This window comes from Callionymus lyra, chromosome 6 (genome assembly GCF_982586985.1).
Source record: "Callionymus lyra chromosome 6, fCalLyr1.hap1.1, whole genome shotgun sequence".
Taxonomy (NCBI): Eukaryota; Metazoa; Chordata; class Actinopteri; order Syngnathiformes; family Callionymidae; genus Callionymus; species Callionymus lyra.
Window position 1 is genome coordinate 30,421,982 of NC_141823.1, and position 23,459 is coordinate 30,445,440.

Here is a 23,459-nt window from a genome sequence, read left to right on the forward strand (position 1 = left end):
CCTGTGGTGAGGTATCCATTGTCCAACAACAATTTTACATGATAGCTAATTTAAGTTTCGTTGTTGTTGTGGTTCTACAGGTTTTTTCGATTGCATTTAAGCATGCCGTTGTGGAGCCTATACTCAAAAAGGCAGGCCTACAATACAAGAGTTGGATCTGCAGCAGCTAAAACTGTGGCAACCAAAATGTGTTTTTTCATTAATTCTTTTAATGGTACTCACCCCATCAGCCCTCTCTTCTGTATTGGCGAGCATTTCTTGAAGAGCTCGCACAGACAGTGATTGCTCCAGCACAAAAGTGCAGATAGACAGATCTGGAGGCACATTCTGGAAAAATAAACCATGGCACAATGTTCATTTCAATCATTCCAAGCATGACAAAACAACAAAATAGTATTACTAGAGAAATATCTATGTCCATACTTTTATAATACTGTTGTAATTGTCATAGAAAAATTGTCTCAGATTCCAGAATGGTTTCGTTTTTATAAAGGAAGAAAGAAAATTGATAAAATTGTAGACATTTATATAGTAAATCACAAAGGGAGGAAAGGCTTTTAATAAATGAAGGCTGAATCACAGCGGCACTGCTATGATAAGTGATAATAAAATCTAAATTATTGTCACATTTCAAAGCCGTCAAGTTCTTTGTGAGATTGCAGAACCTCTGGGTGTCTTAACCAGACAATAACTTTTATTTCATGACACCTCTAGACTCCTCACAATATTAAAAAGACCGAGTAGACTGTCCTGCATTAAGTTCTATTTGACGTTTAAGGATCTTGCTCAAGGATTATTTGATGACAAATTGAAATGTTATAACAAATATTGGATGTTTAATGTGTGCACAGATATACTTTTTTTTTTATGTAGTTTTTATTCACGCGTTTCAACCATCATAACAACTTTGGTTACACTTAATACGTATGTTACCCGTGTATTGCATTAAAGACTTTATAAGACTATTGTTATTATAATGCATGTATAAGACGGTAAAGAAAATGTTATGACCATTTATTATATCGTGTACATTTATCTAAGCTTATAGCTTGAGTATAAAGTATAACTGGTGGAATAAATGCTTTATAAAAAACAGAAATTCAAAATGTTTTTTAATTCATGCAAAAGTCACAACTATGTTTGAAAGAATTAATTGAAGTAATTATAACCTAATCTCATTGCTAAGAATTATAATTAATGTTAAGTTTCTTAAATGTTCTTCAAAATCATGTATTTGACACTAAAACTATAAGACTACTCCAGAGAAGTATAAATGAGTTAAAAATCATGAAATAGCTTAAGCATCAAATTAGTAATAAATAAAATATTAATATTAGAATAAATAACACTATTGAAGAATACGTGACACCCATAAATAAGTACATGACACATATAATGTACATTTTCACAAAGTGTACAAATTTAAAAACTGATGTAAAGGACAATATGTGATTAAAACAAATGATTAACCAATAACAGCGTATTTAAATAACTTGAATATCTGATATAATGTTATTGGTTAATACATTACTTACTTACTTACTTACTTACATAACAAGGGTTATAAAGTATTATAAGTGGTGTCCCCCCACCTATAATACTTAATAACCCTTGTTACGAATTGACATACATGATTATAAACACTCTTGAGTCTTTTCCAATCTCATCTTTGAAATCGAGCATGTCTAGCTAATAAAAACAACTATCTAAAGTGGCCAATCTAGAAATAGAAGTTAATGGCTTTTTCAATACCTTCGAATTTGAGATTGATTCGAGAAAACAAAGACGGTTTCCGAAGCCTTCAGCAGCGAGGCACAGCTTCTGCTGCTCCTTACGGATGGTGGCCGAGCACTGTAGAACCACCTCATCATCCTGAGAACACAGACAACACAGTAAAACATCAGCACAATGTCTTCAGAATTTAAATGTTTTTTTCTTGCAGTCTGGGGTCACAAGCACCTTCAAATCAATGACACGTTCCTGCAGCATGTCAACGATCTGGCGACAGCCACCAACATTTGACAACAGAATGAGCAGAATCTAGCATTCTACATAATTTATTCCTCTGTGCTTCAGCTTCAATCGCACCAACAATGTACTTTTTCCCAAGACACTCATCAATGTGCGAGTACAATATCAAATAACATGTGTTGCACTTTTCATATTTAATTATTAATGAATCGAAGTCAAAATACTTTGGATAACTGAGATGTTTAACCCCTTGCCCTATTTATAATACAATTGCTTCCATTGTGTAACAGATTCATTTTATTCTTAAAGTAACTTTGACGCATCTGATGTAAGCAAAAATGTGCAGCTGAGGTAGGTTGTTAACACAGAGATTGTTCATTCAATTGTCATACTAAATGTATGTTAAAGACTAAGTAAGTACGTAAGTTATCATTATTTGTAAAGCGCCTTTCTCAGACCGGGGTGACAATCCACTTAAACAATCAAAAACAATATACAGTTAAAATATATGCAAAGAGGAAACTATCCATTGATTGAGGACAACATGTCACATTAAATATTTTACGCTTGAATAGAGTTTTTGAGGAACTTTTTTTTTATGACTGGAATAAATGCATTGTAGAGTGTAAATATTTAATATTCAACATAACAGTAAAATAAATGTGAGGGTGAATGCAGCATGTGTTGCAGGAGTGTAAAGCAAGACTCTGAACAGAGCATTTCTTTTATTAAATCATCTACATCTCTTCTTTCAAGCTTTGCACTAAATGGTTTCATAAGAAGAATATTTTTATTATTATCTACCCATATAAATAAATAATGTGTAAATAAGTAATAGCCATCTTAAATATTTAGCTTGAGAAGAAGGAACAGATTATGACCAACACGTTTTCAAAGATAAAAAGCATTTTTTTGTTGGCATTTATGTTCATCATTCCCTCCACGAATGTCATGGGCTCAGGTGCTCGACTGCCCAGCCTCAGAGAGAAGCAGCACTGCTTCAGTGTTCACTTCAAATCATTCTTCTTATAATGCTGAAAGTCCTAAAACGGTACAATTTGTTGACAATTGTGTTGGTTTCTCATGAATATTTTCTCAGCATAGGTATTAGGGTTGTAAGAAATACCCAATTACAATACCGTATATCAATATTCAACAGAAGTGTACTGATTTTTCATTAACAATAACCTGCAAATATTTACAGCGTTTGTTCATTTTTGCACTAAAACTTCTGTCATCTAGTACTCAGCAGGTAAGAGAACAATAAAATCCTGCAAGATCCCGGCAATACTGAGGACGGGAAGATACAATCAACTCCAGCAGCAAAATCAATGTGTTTACAATGCCATGACCTGTAATTAAATTATTTAAAAAAAACATAATATATTGCTTGGTATATTGTATTGTTGCCTGTGGATCAGGATACGTATCGCTTCACCAATTAATACACATCCCTAATAGAAAAGCATATCATAGGTTCTATTTCGTCCCTACTGACCGCCAGAGGCGGTGCTTCAAGCACTGAATGTATCCATCTCGCGCATGCGCTGTTCGAGTTTAATACCAACAAAATCACCTGTGACCCCTGATGACCCCGGATAGGGTATATCTTCCGGTGACATCAGAGGATCTGTTCCTTTTCATCTTCTCGCTGCGCAAGTAGCATGTCACCGAGCTAGCTCAAGGACTAGCTCTTTCGTTGCTGGTAGTCACACGACTTCTGTTGGAGCTGCGAAACTTTCGCCCTCCAGAGACTGCAACGAACTTTTGACACGGAGAAGTTGTAGCGGCTCGCCTTGGACGCTTCCGGAGATCGTCATCGTTTGGCTAAGTACCAACTTTCTTATCATTGAATATCAGTACAACCTGTTGTACTCGCTTTTGGTTGTATTTTGATTTATTTCGGTGACAAAGTGTTTTCGCTCCCTCTCCCGACATTGTACTCTATATTTATATATCATTGAATATCAGTACAACCTTTTGTACTCGCTTTTGGTTGTATTTTGATTTATTTTGGTGACGGCAGTGTTTTCGCTCCCTCTCCCGACATTTATACCGCTGATATACAGCTACCGTTTGAGTGCCGGTGAAACCTATTGCACTCTCTTGGTTATTTTTTACATTTGTTGGTCACGGCAGTGTTTTCCCTCCCTCTCCCGACATTTGTACTGCTGTTTTTTCAGCTACTGAAGTGGATTATTTTATATTTGTTGGTGACGACTGCGTATTCGCTTCCTCTCCCAGCAGTTGTGCTACTTCAATCCCATATGTGTAACACTCGTTGGTGAAGGCTGTGTTTTGCTCCCTCTCCCGACATTGTACTCTATATTTATATATCATTGAATATCAGTACAACCTGTTGTACTCGCTTTTGGTTGTATTTTGATTTCTTTCGGTGACGAAGTGTTTTCGCTCCCTCTCCCGACATTGTACTCTTTATTTATATATCAGTACAACCTGTTGTACTCGCTTTTGGTTGTATTTTGATTTATTTTGGTGACGGCAGTGTTTTCGCTCCCTCTCCCGACATTTATACCGCTGATATACAGCTACCGTTTGAGTGCCGGTGAAAGCTATTGCACTCTCTTGGTTATTTTTTACATTTGTTGGTCACGGCAGTGTTTTCGCTCCCTCTCCCGACATTTGTACTGCTGTTTTTTCAGCTACTGAAGTGGATTATTTTATATTTGTTGGTGACGACTGCGTATTCGCTTCCTCTCCCAGCATTTGTGCTACTTCAATCCCATATGTGTAACACTCATTGGTGAAGGCTGTGTTTTCGCTCCCGCTCCCAGCGTTTGTGATACTTCTATCTCTTATGTGTAACACTCGTTGGTGAAGGCTGTGTTTTCGCTCCCGCTCCCAGCGTTTGTGATACTTCTATCTCTTATGTGTAACACTCATTGGTGAAGGCTGTGTTTTCGCTCCCGCTCCCAGTGTTTGTTGTTTTTTCTTTGTGTGGCCTTTCGCTCGTTTCTAACATGCTTGGCGGCCACTCTTGCTCTGTCTGTATGGCTTCTCTGCAGCCTGAAGATGGCCATGATATGTGTCCCTCATGCCTTGGTCTCGAGCATCTGAGGGAAGGTCTTTCAGAAGATCCCTGTATGAACTGAAGCTTCATGCCCCAGCGAGTAAGGGCTGCCAGACTTGCTGACTGACTCACTGTTGGGCCTCGTTTCGTTGCCTGAGCAGTTAACCTCAGCCCAGCGGCAGACTCCTGCTCAATCCCGCCGATCTAAACGGCGGGCTGCTGAGACTAGAGGCCCCACTTCTAGGAAGAAGGTTAAAGGGTCCGGACTTGCTTCCAAGGTGGACCAATTAACGGAGGAGGTTAATCAAATGAGATCCTTCTTCCTGGCCTTCAATGCTGGGACTGGTGAAAGAGAGTTGGGTGATCCTGCTCCTCCTCCAGCTATCTTGGAACCGGAGGAAGATGTAATCTCCATGGCAGCTTCATCCACTGAGTTCGCCGAATATGGAGAGGAGGTGGTACCACAGCATGTAGCCTCCCACGCCTCCGTGGCGGGCTCCCGATCTTCAGCCCACAGCTCTACTGTTGGTTCTGAAGATAGCTCAATGGGGGCCATCATTCGTACGGCGCCTGCAGTTTGATATACCGCAGGCTCAGCCGGCTTCGGCCAGTGCTTTTTTCAGGCGCGGATCAGCTCCCGCCAACTTTACTGTGCCTCTATCTAACGAATATCTGAGGGAGTTGCATGCATGCTGGAGGGACTCTAGAGCCCTCTCTCATGTAAACTCTCATGCAAACGGCAGGACCCTGGCAGCCATGCAGGATGCACCCAAGTTTGGCTTAATTTCAGTGACGCTTCCCTGCAGGCATTCGCGCTGATGTCTAGAGAGCTGGGGCGGTTGATGTCCACTCTTGTCGAGGCTCGCCTCCAGGTTTGGCTGACACAATCACCTCTGACAGAGGCATGCAGGAGAACCCTCCGCAGTGTTCCAGTGGAACCGGGGGAATTGTTTGGACCTGCAGCGCTAGAGGCACTTGAGCGAACTGTCCAAGCCAGACAAACTCAACAGCAGCTGTCCAGGCTTCGCAGGAGTGTGCCTCCTCCGGGCAGACCTAGGGGATCTTCAGCTCCCCCCCAGCGCCGCTCTCATCCACAGGCTTACCCCAGAGGCTACCTCAGGTCTCAGCGCCCACGTCCACAGCCTGCAGTCCTCAGCAGGCGGCACAGACTTTTCGAGCCCCTGGGCAACCCCAGGCCCCACATACTGTCCGTCGTACCCCCAGAGCCTTTCGAGGCCGGGGGACCCGGCACTGAGGCATTGGGGTCGGCTGTCGGCTGTTTTTCCCAGCAGCAGCTCAGCTATTGGGCTACTTCCACCCGGGACCCTTGGGTGCTCTCCACCTTGACCAACGGGTACAAACTTCAGTTCCGACACCGGCCCCCAACCATTGGCCGGGTCAAGATGACCATCATACGCGACCCGGCAAAAGCCCAAACCCTCATCCAGGAGTTGTCCGTCCTCCTGGACAAGGGTGCAATCGAGCAGATAGATCCCCTGTTACAACCAGGAGGGGTCTACTCGACTTACTTTCTGGTTACAAAGAAAGATGGCGGACTCCGCCCTATCCTCGACTTGAGGGGACTCAACAAGTTCCTGAAGGTCTTGAGATTCCACATGCTCAGCCCTGCAGAGGTTCTGCGCACTGTTTCCAGACAGGAGTGGTTTACTTCAATAGACCTGAAGGATGCTTACTTTCATGTGCCCATAGCACAACACCACAGACAGTTCCTGAGGTTCGCCTTTCAGGGACGTCATTTTTAGTTCAGGGTGCTCCCGTTCGGCCTCTCCCTTTTGCCCCGGGTATTTACCAGGGTTGTGATGGCAGCCCTCTCGCCCCTGCAGTCGCAGGGCATGAAGATCCTGCCCTACCTAGACGATTGGCTCATCTGTGCTACGTCCCGGTCTCGGGCGACCCTGGACACCACAAGCCTTCTTTCCCATGTGTCTCGACTAGGTCTCAGGGTGAACTCTACAAAGAGTTGCCTAGTTCCCTCACAGAGCACAATTTTTCTCGGGATGACACTCGATACAGTCTCAATGAAGGCCTGGCCTTCACCACAGCGGATGGACAACATCCTCCGCCTCCTTCCCCTCTTTTGCAGGGGCATGTGGTTGCATTACGTGGAGTTTCTGCGACTCCTAGGCAAACTGACGGCTGCCACCACCGTGGTCCCTTTGGGGCTGTTGTCTCTACGCCCCCTTCAGAGGTGGCTGAACAACTTTCATTTGGATGTCAGGTGGCACCGGCACAGGAGACTCAAGGTGTCACACCGTTGCCTCCTTGCTCTGGCTCGGTGGAGAGAGAGACGTTTTCTCCTCCAAAGCGTGCAGATGGGTTTGGTTGCATTCCGCTGAGAGGCCATCACAACAGACGCCTCCCTCTCAGGGTGGGGTGTAGTGTGGCAAAACCGTACAGCCCAGGGGCTGTGGTCTGCTCGAGACTGCTCGGAGCACATCAATGTTCTAGAGCTACGAGCTGTATATATGGCCCTGCAGTACTTTCTTCCCTTCCTGAGAGGGCGACATGTGCTTGTGCGGTCAGACAATGTGTCGACCGTATCGCATATAAACCACCAGGGGGGCACCAGGTCTGCACAGCTGTTGCAAGCATCCCGGGACCTCCTGCTGTGGGCGGCTCCACGCCTGGCCAGCCTGAGAGCAATGTATTTGCCCGGGGACCGGAATCAGGTCGCAGACCTGCTCTCTCGGGGCAAGCCTCCATCGGGGGAGTGGCGGCTTCATCCACAGGTGGTGCTCAATATCTGGGATATCTTCGGCAGAGCCGAGGTAGATCTGTTTGCCCATTGCCCCCTCTGGTTCTCCCTGAAAGAGGAAAGCAGTCCTCTGGGCCAGGATGCTCTTGCGCACGACTGGCCAGAAGGTCTCCTCTATGCTTTTCCCCCAATCCCTCTGATATTTTTAACACTACAGAGGGTCCTCCAGCAGGGTCACAGACTGCTGTTGGTAGCCCCCTTCTGGCCAGGGAGAACATGGTTTCCACTGCTGCACAGGCTCTGCCGCAGCTCACCATGGCGCCTCCCCGACAGGAAGGATCTCCTGTCTCAGCTAGAAGGCCAGATTTGGCATCCCGACCCTCTTCGCCTGCAACTATGGGTCTGGCCGCTGCAGGGCCCAACCCGCTTCTGACGGAGTGTTCAGATGCTGTCGGCAATACTATACTAAACGCCAGGGCGCCTTCTACCCGGCTGCAGTATGCAAATAGGTGGCAACTGTTTACTGCATGGTGTTCAGACAGGGGTGAGGACCCTGTGCACTGTTCAGTCCCAAAGATCTGGAGTTCCTCCAGTCACTATTGGACAGTGGCCGGTCTCCTGCTACACTGAGGGTATACGCGGCAGCCATTTCCTCTCGACATGTTCGGGTGGATAATAACACAGTGGGGTCCCACAGACTGGTGTCCCTCTTTCTAAAGGGCGCGTGGCGATTACGCCCCCCACGCACACAGCGTGCCCCAGCATGGGATTTGCACCTGGTGCTCGACGCTTTGTGTCTGCCTCCCTTTGAACCCCTGGCTCAGGCAGAGCTGAAGTGGGTTTCTGCTAAGACTGCTTTTCTCCTTGCCATTGCTTCAGCGAAGCGTGTCGGGGCGCTACATGCCCTGTCTGTGAGTGAGTCATGTCTGCGGTGGAGCTCAGACGGCTCAGGGGTTACCCTCTTGCCAAATATGGCTTTTCTCCCAAAGGTTTTGTCATTATCGAACCTTAACCGTCCCATTCAAGTGTCACAATTTATTCCCCCGGAAGGGGAAGACAGGTTGGGACTGCTGTGCCCTGTGCAGGCTCTGAGGACCTATGTAGCTGCATCGCAAGTATAAGACGGTCTGACCAGCTCTTCCTTTGCTATGGTGGCCCTAGGAAAGGCTGTGCTCTTTCCAAACAGCGACTGTCTCACTGGATCGTGGATGTTATTACCCACGCATATAAAGGAAGTGGTCACCCCCTGCCATTCGGGGTGAGGTGCCACTCTACCAGAGCGAACCCCTGGAGGACATCTGTGAGACAGCATCATGGGCCTCACCAAGCACTTTTTTCAGGTTCTATCGGGTGAACGTCGCCACTCCTCATCCATTAGGTGTGGTCCTGTTGCCCGACTCTGTTGCTTCCCCTCAATGAGGTATGTACTGGGATTCTTCGTGAACTTGTTGTTATGGGTCATCCAGTGCTTGAAGCACCGCGTCTGGCGGTCAGTAGGGACGAAATAGAACGAAAGTTACGTATGTAACTACGGTTCTATGAGTCCCGGATGACCACCAGAGCGTTCTGTCACTCAGAATCCTTGTGACTTCGCAAGAAGATTCTGCAGGAACAGATCCTCTGATGTCACCGGAAGATATACCCTATCCGGGGTCATCAGGGGTCACAGGTGACTTTGTTGGTGTTAAACTCGAACAGCGCATGCGCGAGATGGATACATTCAGTGCTTGAAGCACCACCTCTGGCGGTCATCTGGGACTCATAGAACCGTAGTTACATACGTTACTTTCGTTTCATATTGATTATTATTAAGTTTGGTTTTATCACTGGTTTACTCCCCTTTTTCTGTGAAGAAAAAGTACTGATGATGTCAGTGTTTCTACAGGTGACCTAAGGTGGATCACATCTTATAGAGTGCACATCAGGTAAATGGACAGAATCTCTATTAGCACATGAGTCAAAAGCTACTTTATAGGTGCCCTGGGTTTCCTTTTATTTCCTGCTGTGTGGGCTGAGGGAACACCATGCAAGCAAGACACACGTCTCCATGTATGGCTGTGCAGAAATGGGTGTTACTTCTGAGACCACCATAAAACCTGACACATACAACTCCTACTGCCCACATTAATGAAGCACAATCCACCGCAGCTGAATGTTCCAGTGTGTGATTACAGTGATTTCAGACGCGTACACAGAAAGTAAGTGCCTGGTGTTTGTCAGCACTGGTGTCAAGCCTGCCTTTTATGGACAGAGCCAGACATGACGAGACAACACATTCTGTATTTGGATATGTGAAGAGTTATATATATTGGAAGTATTTTGTTTATCATAACCTTAGACACATTATTATAGACGTTACTAAGTGAATTAAACAATTTTTATTTGTTAAATACATGTGCTTTTACTCATGCCATTTTGAACAGTGAGTGTGTTCACGTGAGAGTATGCATAGATGTGGAAGCTTGCGTAAAATAAATACACAATAGTGCACCACCAGCTGCACACAGGCACATTAGAGTGCTTAGTCAGAACTCGGTGGACAGCACTCAGGAGCTGCACAAAAGCACAGAAGCTAAAAACACACCATCTTACACAAGCCGTTACTCAACTCAAGCAGGATGTGGAATCATTGAAGATGGACCAGAGTCCGAAGATGCACACTAAGTGAGGCGGAAACGCATATTAAAAAAAAGATCAAGACCAATGCACATGCAGTCAAAAAGGGAGGTGGATGGATACATCAGATATACACTATATTGTAAATTCATAGAGAAAGGGTTGTAATCCCAATTGTAGGGGGATCCAACTCAAAAAAGAAAAAACTTAATCCTTCTTAAAAAATACAAAGAACAGAGAGATTGATAGAGAACATTTGTGAGTGAACACAAATCCTTAAACTAAATGATGTATTACATAATAAACTGAGTCAGCACTCTTACAATGGACAAGATCCAAATTGATAGGATCATGTAGAAATACTTGGTGGCAATAAAAAAGATTATTATATATATGTGACATATAGTGAGGTGATATTTTAACAGTTTGGGTGAAACAAATAATGTTTAAGATGAGAGCATGTGTTCAGTCTTTGTTGACTAAAAGAACAAAATCTGTTTTTCCTCCCTTTAAAAAACTAACCCATGACCCATTTGATGCGTTTCAAGTGTATCTTCTATACAGACATTTTTTCAGCGTGGATGTACAAAACATATTATCCGAGAATGACTTCTGAGTGTGTTTGGATCATCTTTGTTGGTGCTGTTAACTTATAATGCAACAAAATTTAGTCATTTATGGGACAGAAGAAGAAACGTGGTCTCCATTGTTATATCATCACATAACAACATTGTGCCATGACATATAACAAACAAATGACAATGGTTGGACTGAATGAGAAAATATACACAATTAAGTCAGACACTTAATGCTGGTAAATTGACTCACTAGAATGGCATGTTTTAGTTTACTCTTTTTTTTTCTTTTTTTCTTTTTGTTATTTTTCAGAAACACACCAACTGATACTATATAAACTGCACTGAATCCTATTTATGGACGATCTTGTCATCTTAGTGTCTAACCTTCAACTCTTGCACCATTTAATGACTGGTAACACCTGCATTTGCTGTGGAATATTGTATTTTACTTTTAAAGCAACTCAATTGGGAAATGTTTTCTTGTAAGTAAAAAAGGAACAGGTTTTACTTTTCCTCTTAAGCGTACAATATATCTCAAGAGGTATGCAATAAGCACCTTAAAACTAGGGATAAGTGACGTTGTGATCTGATGATATTTGACATCCAGCCCCTCTGACGGTGCAGGTCAAAGACAGCTTTAAATCTGGAGCACAGTCTGAGTGAAAATATGAACGTGGGGAGGGCAAGAGTTGATGATGATGATGATGTAACAGGAGACGAGCAGAGACAAGAGAGACCAGATACTACTGTATAACACATACAGAAACAGTCTTTCTGAGCTTTTGAACAAATCTGTGAAGTTTACTGTAATCGATTTATAGCCCATCTAATGTAACTGGGTTAGGACAAGCTACCAGTTAAACATGCTCGAATTGGTTCACAGAAACATCTCATTTCATTGACGAGTCAATAGTTATGAAAAAATGTTTTTGCTCATCATCCCACCAATGATGTTTCCTGGCAACATACAACCCAAATTAGGAAGTTGGGGCTTAAATATTTGTGTTTATGAACTTTATCCAAGCCTAATACCAGATTATTTCAAACCAGTTTTGACGACGGATTCATGGAAGGCAAATAATCTTGTTTTATATAGTTCTACGCAAAACATTTTTTTATTTTATTTTTGGAAGCATTTAAATGCCAACCATAAGTATATTGAGCTCCGTAGAACGTCATTGAGTACACCTACAGAACCATCCATCAATTTGAGGACACATGGAAAATTGCCAGACTGTTGCTTGACGTGTCGACCACTAGGATGTTTGATCGTCTTCTGCATTTGTTATGAGCCAAAATGTGTTTGAAAAAGTAATAAGGATGTGATGAATGAAACCATTTGCATTCTCAAGTACTTAATGAAGATGTTGATTTGCCTAAAATTCCCATTAAAGTATGACCACCAACCTTATGACTCCATATTTATTGCCATACAACACACAAGAATATCATATGAAAATGTGCTTATTCCTCTGATCTCACCAAAATACTGCACCGACGCTGCCTGCAAAAAGGCTGCATGAATCCAGAGGAGAGATTTTGACAGTAAAGCAGGAGGCCAGGATTAACTGTTACACATTCAAACATGCAATGTCAAATCAGTGAGTGAGGTGAAGCCAGCTGTTATGTAAATACTTTCATGTAGGAGTGAAGATGTGAGCTTCCTGCACTTCCAAGTAGTGGCGAGCAGAGGCCAGTTATATTTTAATTGGACTCTCAAAAACAGTTTAGGTTTTCACTCATTGATAACACAATGAAAATATTTATATTTCAACATTCACAAACCAAACCAACTAAATACATTTTTACGGACAAATGTATTGCTACGGTTATTAACAAAAAACAGTGACATTTTCCAGATTAAATAATAATATCTTCAACAAAACATGAGTAAACTATGTTTAGATTTTTATTGTGAAATCCAAGCATAAGTTCATGTTAAATCCATACCCATCACATCAGTCTTTAAATTAAGTCCTGGACAATAACTGGAAATATATTTAATAAGAAAAAAGCCAGATCAATCTGCCATAATCAATGTGTGCAGGTCTTAAATAACATGGATTTATTACAGCAGGTTCGCACACCATCATGAACATACCTAGCAGAGACAATTCAATTGTTTACATGTCAGTATATTGGCTGAGTCAGCAGGAAATCCCAATTAAGCTGCTGCGAGTGAACCATTAATAACATCGACCACAGAGAGTCGACACTGTTGCCTCCAGAAAGTGTTAGAGTCGGTTACCTTTCTGAAATCCAATTTTATAAATACATTTACATTGATATTATATTGTTACTGTTCGGTAAGAATTGAATATTGTTTTGTGTAACTAAATCAACATGGATATCTGGAAGTTCAGTGCAACAAAGATGACGGAGAAACATGTTCAGCTTTAAAAGACCAATTACATCAGAAAAAACAGCAACTTTGTGCGTTGAGGAATTCGCTTTCACACCACCATTGAAAAAAGAAATGTTTAACATTCAAATTAAATAAAAAAAGAGAGATGAAAACCAGGTCAAACTAGGACAAATCTCACGTTAGCATCTTAACATATCATAGTCAGATAATCTCATGATCAGAAATTCTATTTAACAAATCCAGTATAAGAAGTAATATGAAGAAACTATTAATCTTATTATACTGTTTTAGTTTCGAAGTACAGACAACCTTCTACAGAACCAGACCAATCAACATAATGGAACAATAATCTAACCACTGACTGAAAAGAAATACTTATGTTAGCTGAAGCACAAATAAATTATTTTACAGTGTTTGACTTAAATAACAAGGATTCACATTGCCTCACTATTGGAGGTTAAAACAAAATTGGTATTTCGGAGTCAGAAGTAAAAATTGGTGATTATTTGATGAAATATTAATTTGACAAAAACTCTAATTTGAGACCATATATGATAGTAATGTACTTGCAATTCCATGGCTATGGTGTATTTAAATGTGTTACACATAATGATTCTTACTGGAGGTTATTAAGAAATAGACCTAACATGCATGTCTGTGATGGATGCTTTACTTAAAGCCCTGACTCCGTGACAGCACCGCAACACTTTGAAACACCAGAGCTGATCCAGATAAATTAATACGTTTTTTCAGAGACAAACAGCTCTAATAGATCATGTTTGTCAACTAAAGTTAGAATTGAGGGGAAATTGTTAGAGAAGTTCTGGGCAACACATACCTGCGTGTATCAGCACATTGCCTTTAAAATATGAAAATGTACAGTATGTTGAATGTTTTGCTGATTGTATTTGCATCCGATTATTGGACCGTCAATTCCCAAATTTCTTTAATATCTGGGACATATCACGAAAGGTTTTACAAAGTAAAGTGAAACAAGACCAGATGTACAGCAATGCAGCAGAGTTTACACAGTGTGCTGCTGTAAGTAGGCCTGCATGAAGCCGGTCAGTCATGATGTATTAGACTCTATACTGGGTAGTTTATTTAAACTGTTTACAGGCTAACACACAGAGCTCACACAGCCTTATCTGGCACATGCCCCGACAGTTTTGAGGTTACTGCGGCAACAACGACTTTTGCTATAATAGCATCTCATTAATCATATGTAAACATTTGGGCATCCATCTTGCTCTCTTATATGGCCATGTTCAGTACACGTGTTGGTGTTAAAACATATATGTATTTTTACAGCGACAGTGGAATAGGAACTCTCTCAATCGTGATCTAAAACCAACACATTGTGTCTCAGGGTGATTGGTCACCTGATTCAGGGTCTAGAAAAGACCAAGAGATAAATATTTAACATGGGCTCTGTGATACATTAAAGAAACATGGGGAAGCCTGACTGGGAAAACCCATGTTTATCTTGTCCTTACATTACAGCATCTTCAGAGGGGCCGAGACAGAAAGGCGGTGGTTCAACACCGAGCTTTAGATCAACATACCAGTGCTTTGATGACATTTTTTCTCTTTCCGCATCTCCTCAGCTCCGTTCCTTCAGCACTTTCCTTTCTTCGTCACACAAAACACTAGAACATTCTGCTATGATCAATCAGATTACATAAGAGTGCTGCAGTGAGAGGCAGCGTGGAAGAGAGACAGACTACACAGAGGGTTGCCGTGAAATCTCACCCACCAGCCCGAACTCACAACACACGTGCACAAGTAAGAAATTCTATCTTTGACGCAGTTTTGAAAGCAAGGCCGTATTTTGTACATCTTGAATAGGAAATCCTTCAAAAATTAAATCAAAAGCAGTGTTTCTCAATTTCCTTTTATTTCACCTTTAATTTTAGGCAAACAAATGTTGTGGTGAGTTTTTCTGTGTCTTCTCCAAAGTTGTCAAGCAAAGACAAGAAGCTTTGCTGCGATCAATGGAGAGGGCGTCAGGAGGGGTAAGTATTCTTTCCTCTTATATCTGCCATGTTATTCTGACATTTAAGTGGAATGGTTGGAATTAGTTGTGGTAAAGTACAAACATTACAGAAAATGTTTTCTACCAAGAATGACAAAATAAATGTGAAAATTCAAAAAATGTCTTCTTTTAAAATATATATTATATATAAAAAGTTATCATCCATAATTGATTGTGTTTCGTTCCATCATCGTTCTTTGAACAATCCAAAGGTCATCTTCAAAGTGTTTCCATTCCCAGGAAGCTCACTCGTTGACACTGGCACGCAAACAGTTTACTGAAGAATTGAATTCCAAGGATGGGAAAGTTCCATTACTGAATAAATGTATTGGTTTGTGGCCAAAGCAACCCTAGAGATTTAAAGAATCAAAATCACTTGAGTGAATGCATAACAACAAGTTTATTCCCATTGTGTGAGCCGTTGATATTTTCAATTCATCTAAGGTAGATTGAATCATTGCTTTTGTGCTTGGAAATAAATTATAAATAATTTCTGCCGTTTTATTTGGAGTGCTAAAATGATTGATGTGTAAAGTACAATAGGTACTTGGCTGTAAGGTTGAACAAAGCTTAATGTAAAAATAAAAGAAGATCCACAAACAGGAGATTGAAAAAAAAAAATCACACACAATGATGAGTTTAGTTTCAAGGTTTAGTAATAAAGTGAAAGATCCGCTGAAAGAAGACTTGAGAGTGAAAAAAGACAAGGCTGTGTTGTATATACACCATTCGTATTTGGCCCTCTTCTGTTAGGGAGTTAGAACCCCCACGATTTAGAGCATCAAGAGCTGTGTTAGTTAGTAAAAAAAAAAAAAAAAGCTAAGGGTAGCTCCATAAATCTTGTCGTATCGTCTTGCATTCGATAACAAAATACATGGAGGTGGTTTGAGTCTGATCTAAACGGCTGGAGATGAATGTTATCGTGATGTTATCGTAATGCAGACCGAGATGTCTTATAACCGTAGTCTCAAAGAGATGACCTTCATTGGGTACCAGGTCCTGCTACTGTATAACATCTCGGTGTGGTTCAGAAGCGGCTCTCAGGCTCTCAAGAAATCCCCTCAGAGCAAACCAGGAGTAAAACAAACCTCTCCGACATCTACAACAACAGATGTGTACATAGGGTCAGAAGTATCAGTTCAGACGGTTCACGTCCTGAACACCAACTTCTCTTGTGGTTCTTAATATACATGTATTCATAATGTATTGGTGAACCACCAGGAGGATCTATGTGAATCATGTTGTTTAACAAAGCGTGTGTTGTGACGACAAATTCATTCCATCTCATCCTGTTGTCCTCGCATCAGAAGGAACATCTACCAAAGCCGTGGAGGTCGTTGACAGTTATATGGCCCTCCATGAATAATGGATCCACCAATCTCTGTTCTCCATTTTAATTATTCATCAGTGGCTAACAATGTTTAATTGACTCTGACCAGACGAGGAGAGAAGAAGCAAAGCACCGACTCTTGCCTATGAGCCTCGATAGGTCAGGATACATTGATGTGCATATAACACAATTATATGACAATAGAGTTATTCATCTGATGCATGATGTGTGTGCACTTTTTTCACAATTTATGGCAGTGATGACTTTTGTTTGTGGTTCATGCAATTCCATCTGATCATGTTGTGTTCGCCACTGCAAGAATAGCTTTGGGGGGGAAAGCAAATGGAGAAGCTAAAGAAATAATATATTCTATGTGCTTGGAAAAGTATATCAAAATAAAGGGTGTTAAAACAAGCTTTTTTTGTTGTATTTCATTATATACCCATTTCTTATACTGAAAGTTGTTCAACCGTAGGTCTTAAAAAACAGCAGCCACACGACTCATTAATCCTCAGTGTGTTGGAATATATACATTTTAAATATTACATTCTAAAATGAACTTACACAAATATAAATTCATCTTTTGAATACATGTCAGGTAGCCAGACGTACATGTTTCTGACATACAAGGAGGAGGAATGTTGGTAAAAGAAGATATAGAAGACAACCAAGGAGGTCCAATGATGTGATCAGGGACGACATGAAAAGGACAAGTGTGACTAGGGAGGAGGTGTAAGGTAGGTTAAAGTCAAGAAGGCTGACCTGATGTGAGATTCCAAAAAAAAAAAGAGAAGAGAAACAAGCGAGAACCAAGAACTTGCCTGTGGATGTTTGTCTAAAATTGATCTTCCCACAAAACATTTTTGCTATCCATTAAGGATCTATACAGAGGAGCTCACACTATCAGGCTGTGAGCTACTTTTAGGATCAAGTCAAAATGTTCTACCTACTATAACAGTGCAAAAACATATATTTATCTATAAATATATAAAGAATGATTCATATTTATAAAGTATGTTGATGTACCTCGCATAACAACAAATATTGCACAACACAATGCAACTTACTATGAACATTTTTGTCATTATGTTGTACATTACATAAGTTTAATCCAGCATCATACAGGGTTCTTGCCAAGGCCGTTCAGTATAGGGGTTTCCTACGCTGTGATTTTGATCCCCTACGGTGTGAATTGGGGCCCCTGTGTCTCAAGCAGCATAGGGGGGATTTTCTGTTATTTTCTGCTTTTATTTGCACAAAATTTGGACCTCAAAATGCAGGAATTAGTGTTTCAGAGTGTTATAAATTACAGAATTTGCTTGCTCTTGCGCCCTTGGGGCTCTCCACGAGCCTGCACCGTGCACAGGTGCCTCTACGCTGTGAAAAGATTCTGGTGAGGACCCTGTCATATATACGCAGCATCCATCATGGTTTAATCCAGCATCTCAAATCAGCCGTTTTAACTGACAACTGGCTGATTCAATTAAACCTGTGAGCACTCAGACTCATGGAACCGATGACAAAGAATCAACCCATTTTCATAACTTTTCTAAATGGTAGACAGGAGGACCAAACAGAGAGACCTTCACAAAATCATTTTCTGGACTGTGTAGAGTCAATAAAGTCATATTAAGAGAATAAAATGTCAAAGTCGGAGCAAAACAGGCGAAAATGCCAGATTTGACAAGAAGAAAGTGACTGTGAACTGATGACAAATCACTCTCCTGACAGAAAACGGATTTCAGTGTAAGTTGCTGCTATATTGATCAAGGTATCGAGCACCCCAGGTCTATACTCCTTATAAAACTAGAGCTACACTGAATGATTGAGACACCATGATACATCCCTGCAGGGCAGAAAACTTGATAATACACATTTTATAATACATAAAAAGTTTACATAACCCAAAGAGAAAACCCCATTGTGTCATTTTATGTTCATGAGCACTTTTCATTTTTCCCAACGCAGCAGTCGCCAACACCAGCTATTCCAGCAGATTGACACACAAATCACACACAGAGAGTGCACTTGGCTGATACACTGTCACTTTATGAATCTGGAATGGAAGTCATTAAATATTTACACTGTGAAATCCCATCATCAGCTTTTTAGTGTGTGTCTGTACATGTGAGAGAATTGATGGGGGAAAAAAAACCATGTGACTTTATCACTGTTACTTAATATCAAGTCTAAACTCACACCATCTACAATGATGAGGTTATTGACATCCATTCATATCTAGACGTCATTTTTAAGGCTTAAAATATACCGTTTGATTCAAGAAACAATAACGTAATAGAGGCCATCTTGCACATTAGAAATGTTGAATTCAGGTGTTCATGCTGGGCTAAAAAGTGATGCTGAACAAAAAATAAGCGTTTGGTTACAAGACAATTCCTCAAATCTCTTAACGTGTTGAACCATGATCAACCATGATTCAATGTCCTGAATGTTGGGGAACATCTAGTCTCCCCAGGATGACCTGACTTGTGAGGAGAGGTTTAGAGCTGTTTTGCAATATTGCAGAAAGTAAAAAATGTGAAAATGTTTTCTGCAAATACATAAACTTCCATACTACAACACCTAATTATGCTTACATTTACATTATATATAGCTTTGTATCCCATAACATTACTGGAAATCTTTATTCTCTCACTATACTTTTAATTTCAGTGTTCACAGAAGTAAAGTACAAAAGAAAAATGCTAATTGAAAACTTTGTTTCCTTTTAACCTGAAATATATGCAGACGTAATACTAAGAGTGAAAATTTGGAACAAAGTGCAAACAACCCTACAAGTGTTAAGATTATTAAGTGACTACAAAAAGTCCAAAACTAAATAATAACAACACTTTCGAATGACACTTAGAATAGATAAGTCAAATAAAAGTATTCTTAGAGTCTTCCCATCTTTAAAATTAACAAGATTTTGAAAGATCCCATAAACTAGTCTGGATCTGATTGACCAAAGGTGCTCATGCATAGAAGGACCTGGTAGCTCAGAGGTCTGGATGACATTTGTTCATGATTGTGGTTTTAAACACAATTTTAATACAAGAAACACTTATCTGTATTGACAGATACTACGTTGTGCAGGATTTATTGATTAATGATGAGTTTTCTGTTGCGATCCTCAAACTTGGATCATCATTTGATCTGTTAGTAAAGCGTTTAACGCTGTTATGACTAAACTAAACTTGTTAAATGTATTTTTGTGTCATTGTTGATCGTCCTGAAGTTTGTGAAATTTGACCGGATGTCGGCTGATGTCACACACACGGAACTCTGCAGTCAGTCTCTATTCAATCACTTTTAAACACAAACTCTATTTGTTGGATTGAGGCAGATTCCAATGATGAAGTTAACATTGACACTAACAAGAACGTTTGTTATTGTTGACTTTCATGCGTCGACTGAAACTTTCTCTCGTCTCTACAGAACAGCAAAGTAAACTGCTTTGTATTGTTTCTTTTTTCTTTTTTTTCTCCCATCTGTTAATATTTTTGTCGTGATCCTTCTCTAGATACTTAATAAAGTTAGTGTTGAATCTTGTGAAGCAATTTCTCCTCTCCAAACATCTGCTCACATCTTCTCTGCTGCAGAGACGCATGTGAGCAGCTGCTTCACCAGCACCTGCACGTGACGTCAGCGCAAATATATGAAACTTGGATCGGACGAGTGGATCGCAGCTTTTTCACCGATCACCCAATCCAACTTAGAGAGGCTTTTTTTCATTCTGCAAAATTGCAACTTGTTTAATTTTTCTTCTGCAATCTTGAAAATCGATCTACAAATTGCAGACTGCAGATGGGTATTGCAAAAACTGATAAGGCTTCTTGCTCCGATATTTATTTAATGTACAAAAAACTAAAATCCATCGTTTTAATTTGAAACTCCATCAGGACACTAAGTGACACACAAATACTCGACGTCACATTTACTCATGTAAAGCCAAGAGTGTTCCATCATCAGCCTGTGAAGCTTTACTTTACATGGTCAAACTCAAGCACTGGGGGCCAAACCTGGCCCCGCCACATCATTTTATAAAGGCCCACAGGATGGTTTGTTCAAATCAAAGCAGGCTATTGTTCATGTTGATATTGCGACACATAAATATGCATGTGAAGATAAAATAACAGGGCATGAATTTCAACAAATACACTGGGATGTTCAATAAAAGTAAAACAGTTGTGTTGTGTTATCAGTTTTATCTTGCCCTTTAAAGTATATACTTTATTGAGTATTGTTTTGATTGTTTAAGCGCTTTGTGACCCTGGTCTGGAAAAGCGCTATACAAATAAAAATGACTTACTTACTTACATACTGTTCTCTATGGTTGCCACCAGGTTTGGATACTAATGGTCATGTTTTGTCGAGTTATAGTGAGGGAACACTTGCATTGATCTGTTATACAAGTTGACTACATTACACTTGTTTTAGACCAACTATAAGCATCTGGATTGTGGGAGTGAATAGAGTCTCACAAAAATCGACAAAGCATTGAAACAGTTGGTGAAGGTGGGATTGAAATCCTTTCTCCTTCACATTAGCACAAAGAGTCTTTGTCATTTCTTTAATAGCCTCTGTCCTGTCAGGAGCGTGGTTATAAAAACTTGCCTTAGGTCGGTCAGCGTGTCCTTACATGGGGAACAAAGCTGGCTTGATGAATTTAGAGCAGTGCAGCAGTGGCAGAATGGGTACAGAAAGTTTGCTGCACAAACAAGCTCCATGTTGGAGACACGACTCTACAAGTCATTACTATGAAGATACAACAGGAAAAGTTCTCATTGCTTTGGCCACTCAGTTGTTACATTCTTTGCTAATGACTACACTTTAAATATTACACTTGCATCACCTGGTTGAAACTCACTTGTGTTACATTAAATAAATACGTTACCAGTTCTGTACTTTAAAATAAGTCTCCGAAATACAAACTGGCAACTCACTTTACTAGTTCCGAAGAATTATAAATGTTAAGATTACATTACGTAATTAATTGTTTATGTAATAAATTGGGCCCTTATCACAACCAGATAATAGAGAAAGACTTTATCGTTCAGATATCAGAATTATTACATCGAAATGAATGTTATTTGCATTGGAGGAACAAGAGGTCTTCTAATCAAAGAGAAACGGGAATGATAAATTGAATGGTAAAACTAATGTTTTAAGCAAAACGCTTTGGCCGTATCATCTGGACAACACACAACACATAACAGGCCCCAAGTGTCAAAAGCAAGACTGACACTCAAAAAGAAATGTTCTTTCTGCATGTATTCAGATTAATGATGGTATCTCCTCGACATGTGAGAGCTATTTGTGAATACACATGGTCACATGACTCGTATAGTATTATTATATTTTAGTAAAAAAACATTTTGTCTTTTTATCAAGGGAGCATTTTCTTTTTTTGATCAATGCAAATGATGGGCGATTATTATTAGTTAATTAGTTAATAAAAATCATGACATTTTTTACGCATAAAATGTATTCTAAACGGTCAGGTTCGATTTAGAGTATTAACATCCTCTTTTTACCTTTACAGAAAAACTCATATCAGACAAAAAATAATTGTATGGTAGTTAAAATATTTTATAATAAATGAAAAAAATAGAGATTGTGAGATGACAGAATCAAGTCCACACAAATGTCGCTTTTTTAGCTAAAAAAAAAAATCAGTCTCTAGTAGAGCCATTGTTCTACAACCCACTCTCACAAGAGCCAAACCAAATGGTGAGGTAAGCGTTGATGGAGGGCAATAGTTGCTCTTTACCATCACACACATTCATCTCTGATGAGACTCTGCATTGATAACAGTCATGGAAGGCTGTGTTGTGTGCGATCTTCCGTCCATGTCCACTTCAGGTGCAGCAAAGCTACACAGCGGAAGGGACAAGAGTTTGCATGACTGGAAGTGTAGTTGTCGTGATATTGACAGACCGATCATGAGTCGTTTTAGACAGGATGGAAAGGACGCTCTTGAACTGTCAATACACAGATCAGCTGCTGCTGCTGCTGCTGACACGCAGGCATGTGAACGCTTTTGCTTTAACTGAATGTCACGTTGTAAAATGTTTCGTTATCCTTTTAAGTGAATTCTGTAATAAGAATGTTGCACCATCTGTTCCGTCGTGGCTGGATTAATAATTGACTCGAATCTCATGCAGCAAGAGACCAGCATGATGGTGTCCTTGAGATGACCCTAAAATCTAATTAGCACCTGGTTTGTCTCGCAGGAAAGTTTATATAAACACGCAAATTGTTGCTCCGACAATGGTTTCCAAACCTTCCCTCGGTTTGAGAGAGTGAGAGGAACAGTACAGGAACGATCCATCCATGACTCGGGTCGTCGGCGAGATTGTATTTGAGGAGCATAAGGGCAGCGACCATGGCAGGAGTCTGATCTGCAACAGTGTCGGCCAACAGAGCAGCTCAACTCACACTGCAGTGATGGCTCACAGGCAACCACATGCTGCGCCTGCTGGGACACATTCTGTGTGTGAGGAGGCAGCAACCTCCACTCCAGCCACCCCATCAACAGATCAGCCAACCACAGCCCCGGAAACCCATTTAGAAAAAGAGATGGTTTTCAAGGGGTAAAGAACTTCAATTTCTGACTATATGGAGCAGCAATAATGATCCTTGACATGATGACAAAATAGTTATAAATAGATGTCTGTCTGTGAGGTTAAGAGCATCTTAAATTTTAAATAACAACACATGAAGACTGGATGTTTATGTGTATTTTTTTCTGTTATAATAATAACAGTATTTATTTGTAATTTAACAAAATTCTACTTTGCAGGGTTGGTTTATT

At 40.6% G+C, this 23,459-nt stretch overlaps 1 protein-coding gene across 1 annotated transcript in view; it reads right to left on the bottom strand.

The window, feature by feature from the left end:
* Positions 1-23,459, bottom strand: part of ryr2a (ryanodine receptor 2a (cardiac)) — a 79,514-nt gene that overhangs the window by 54,532 nt on the left and 1,523 nt on the right. Inside the window, exons 2-3 of the mRNA XM_087792713.1 lie at positions 1,753-1,872; positions 223-327 (exon numbers count right to left, since the gene is read on the bottom strand). Coding sequence (XP_087648839.1) covers positions 223-327; positions 1,753-1,872 — 225 coding nt within the window. The remainder of the gene's footprint in view (positions 1-222; positions 328-1,752; positions 1,873-23,459) is intronic.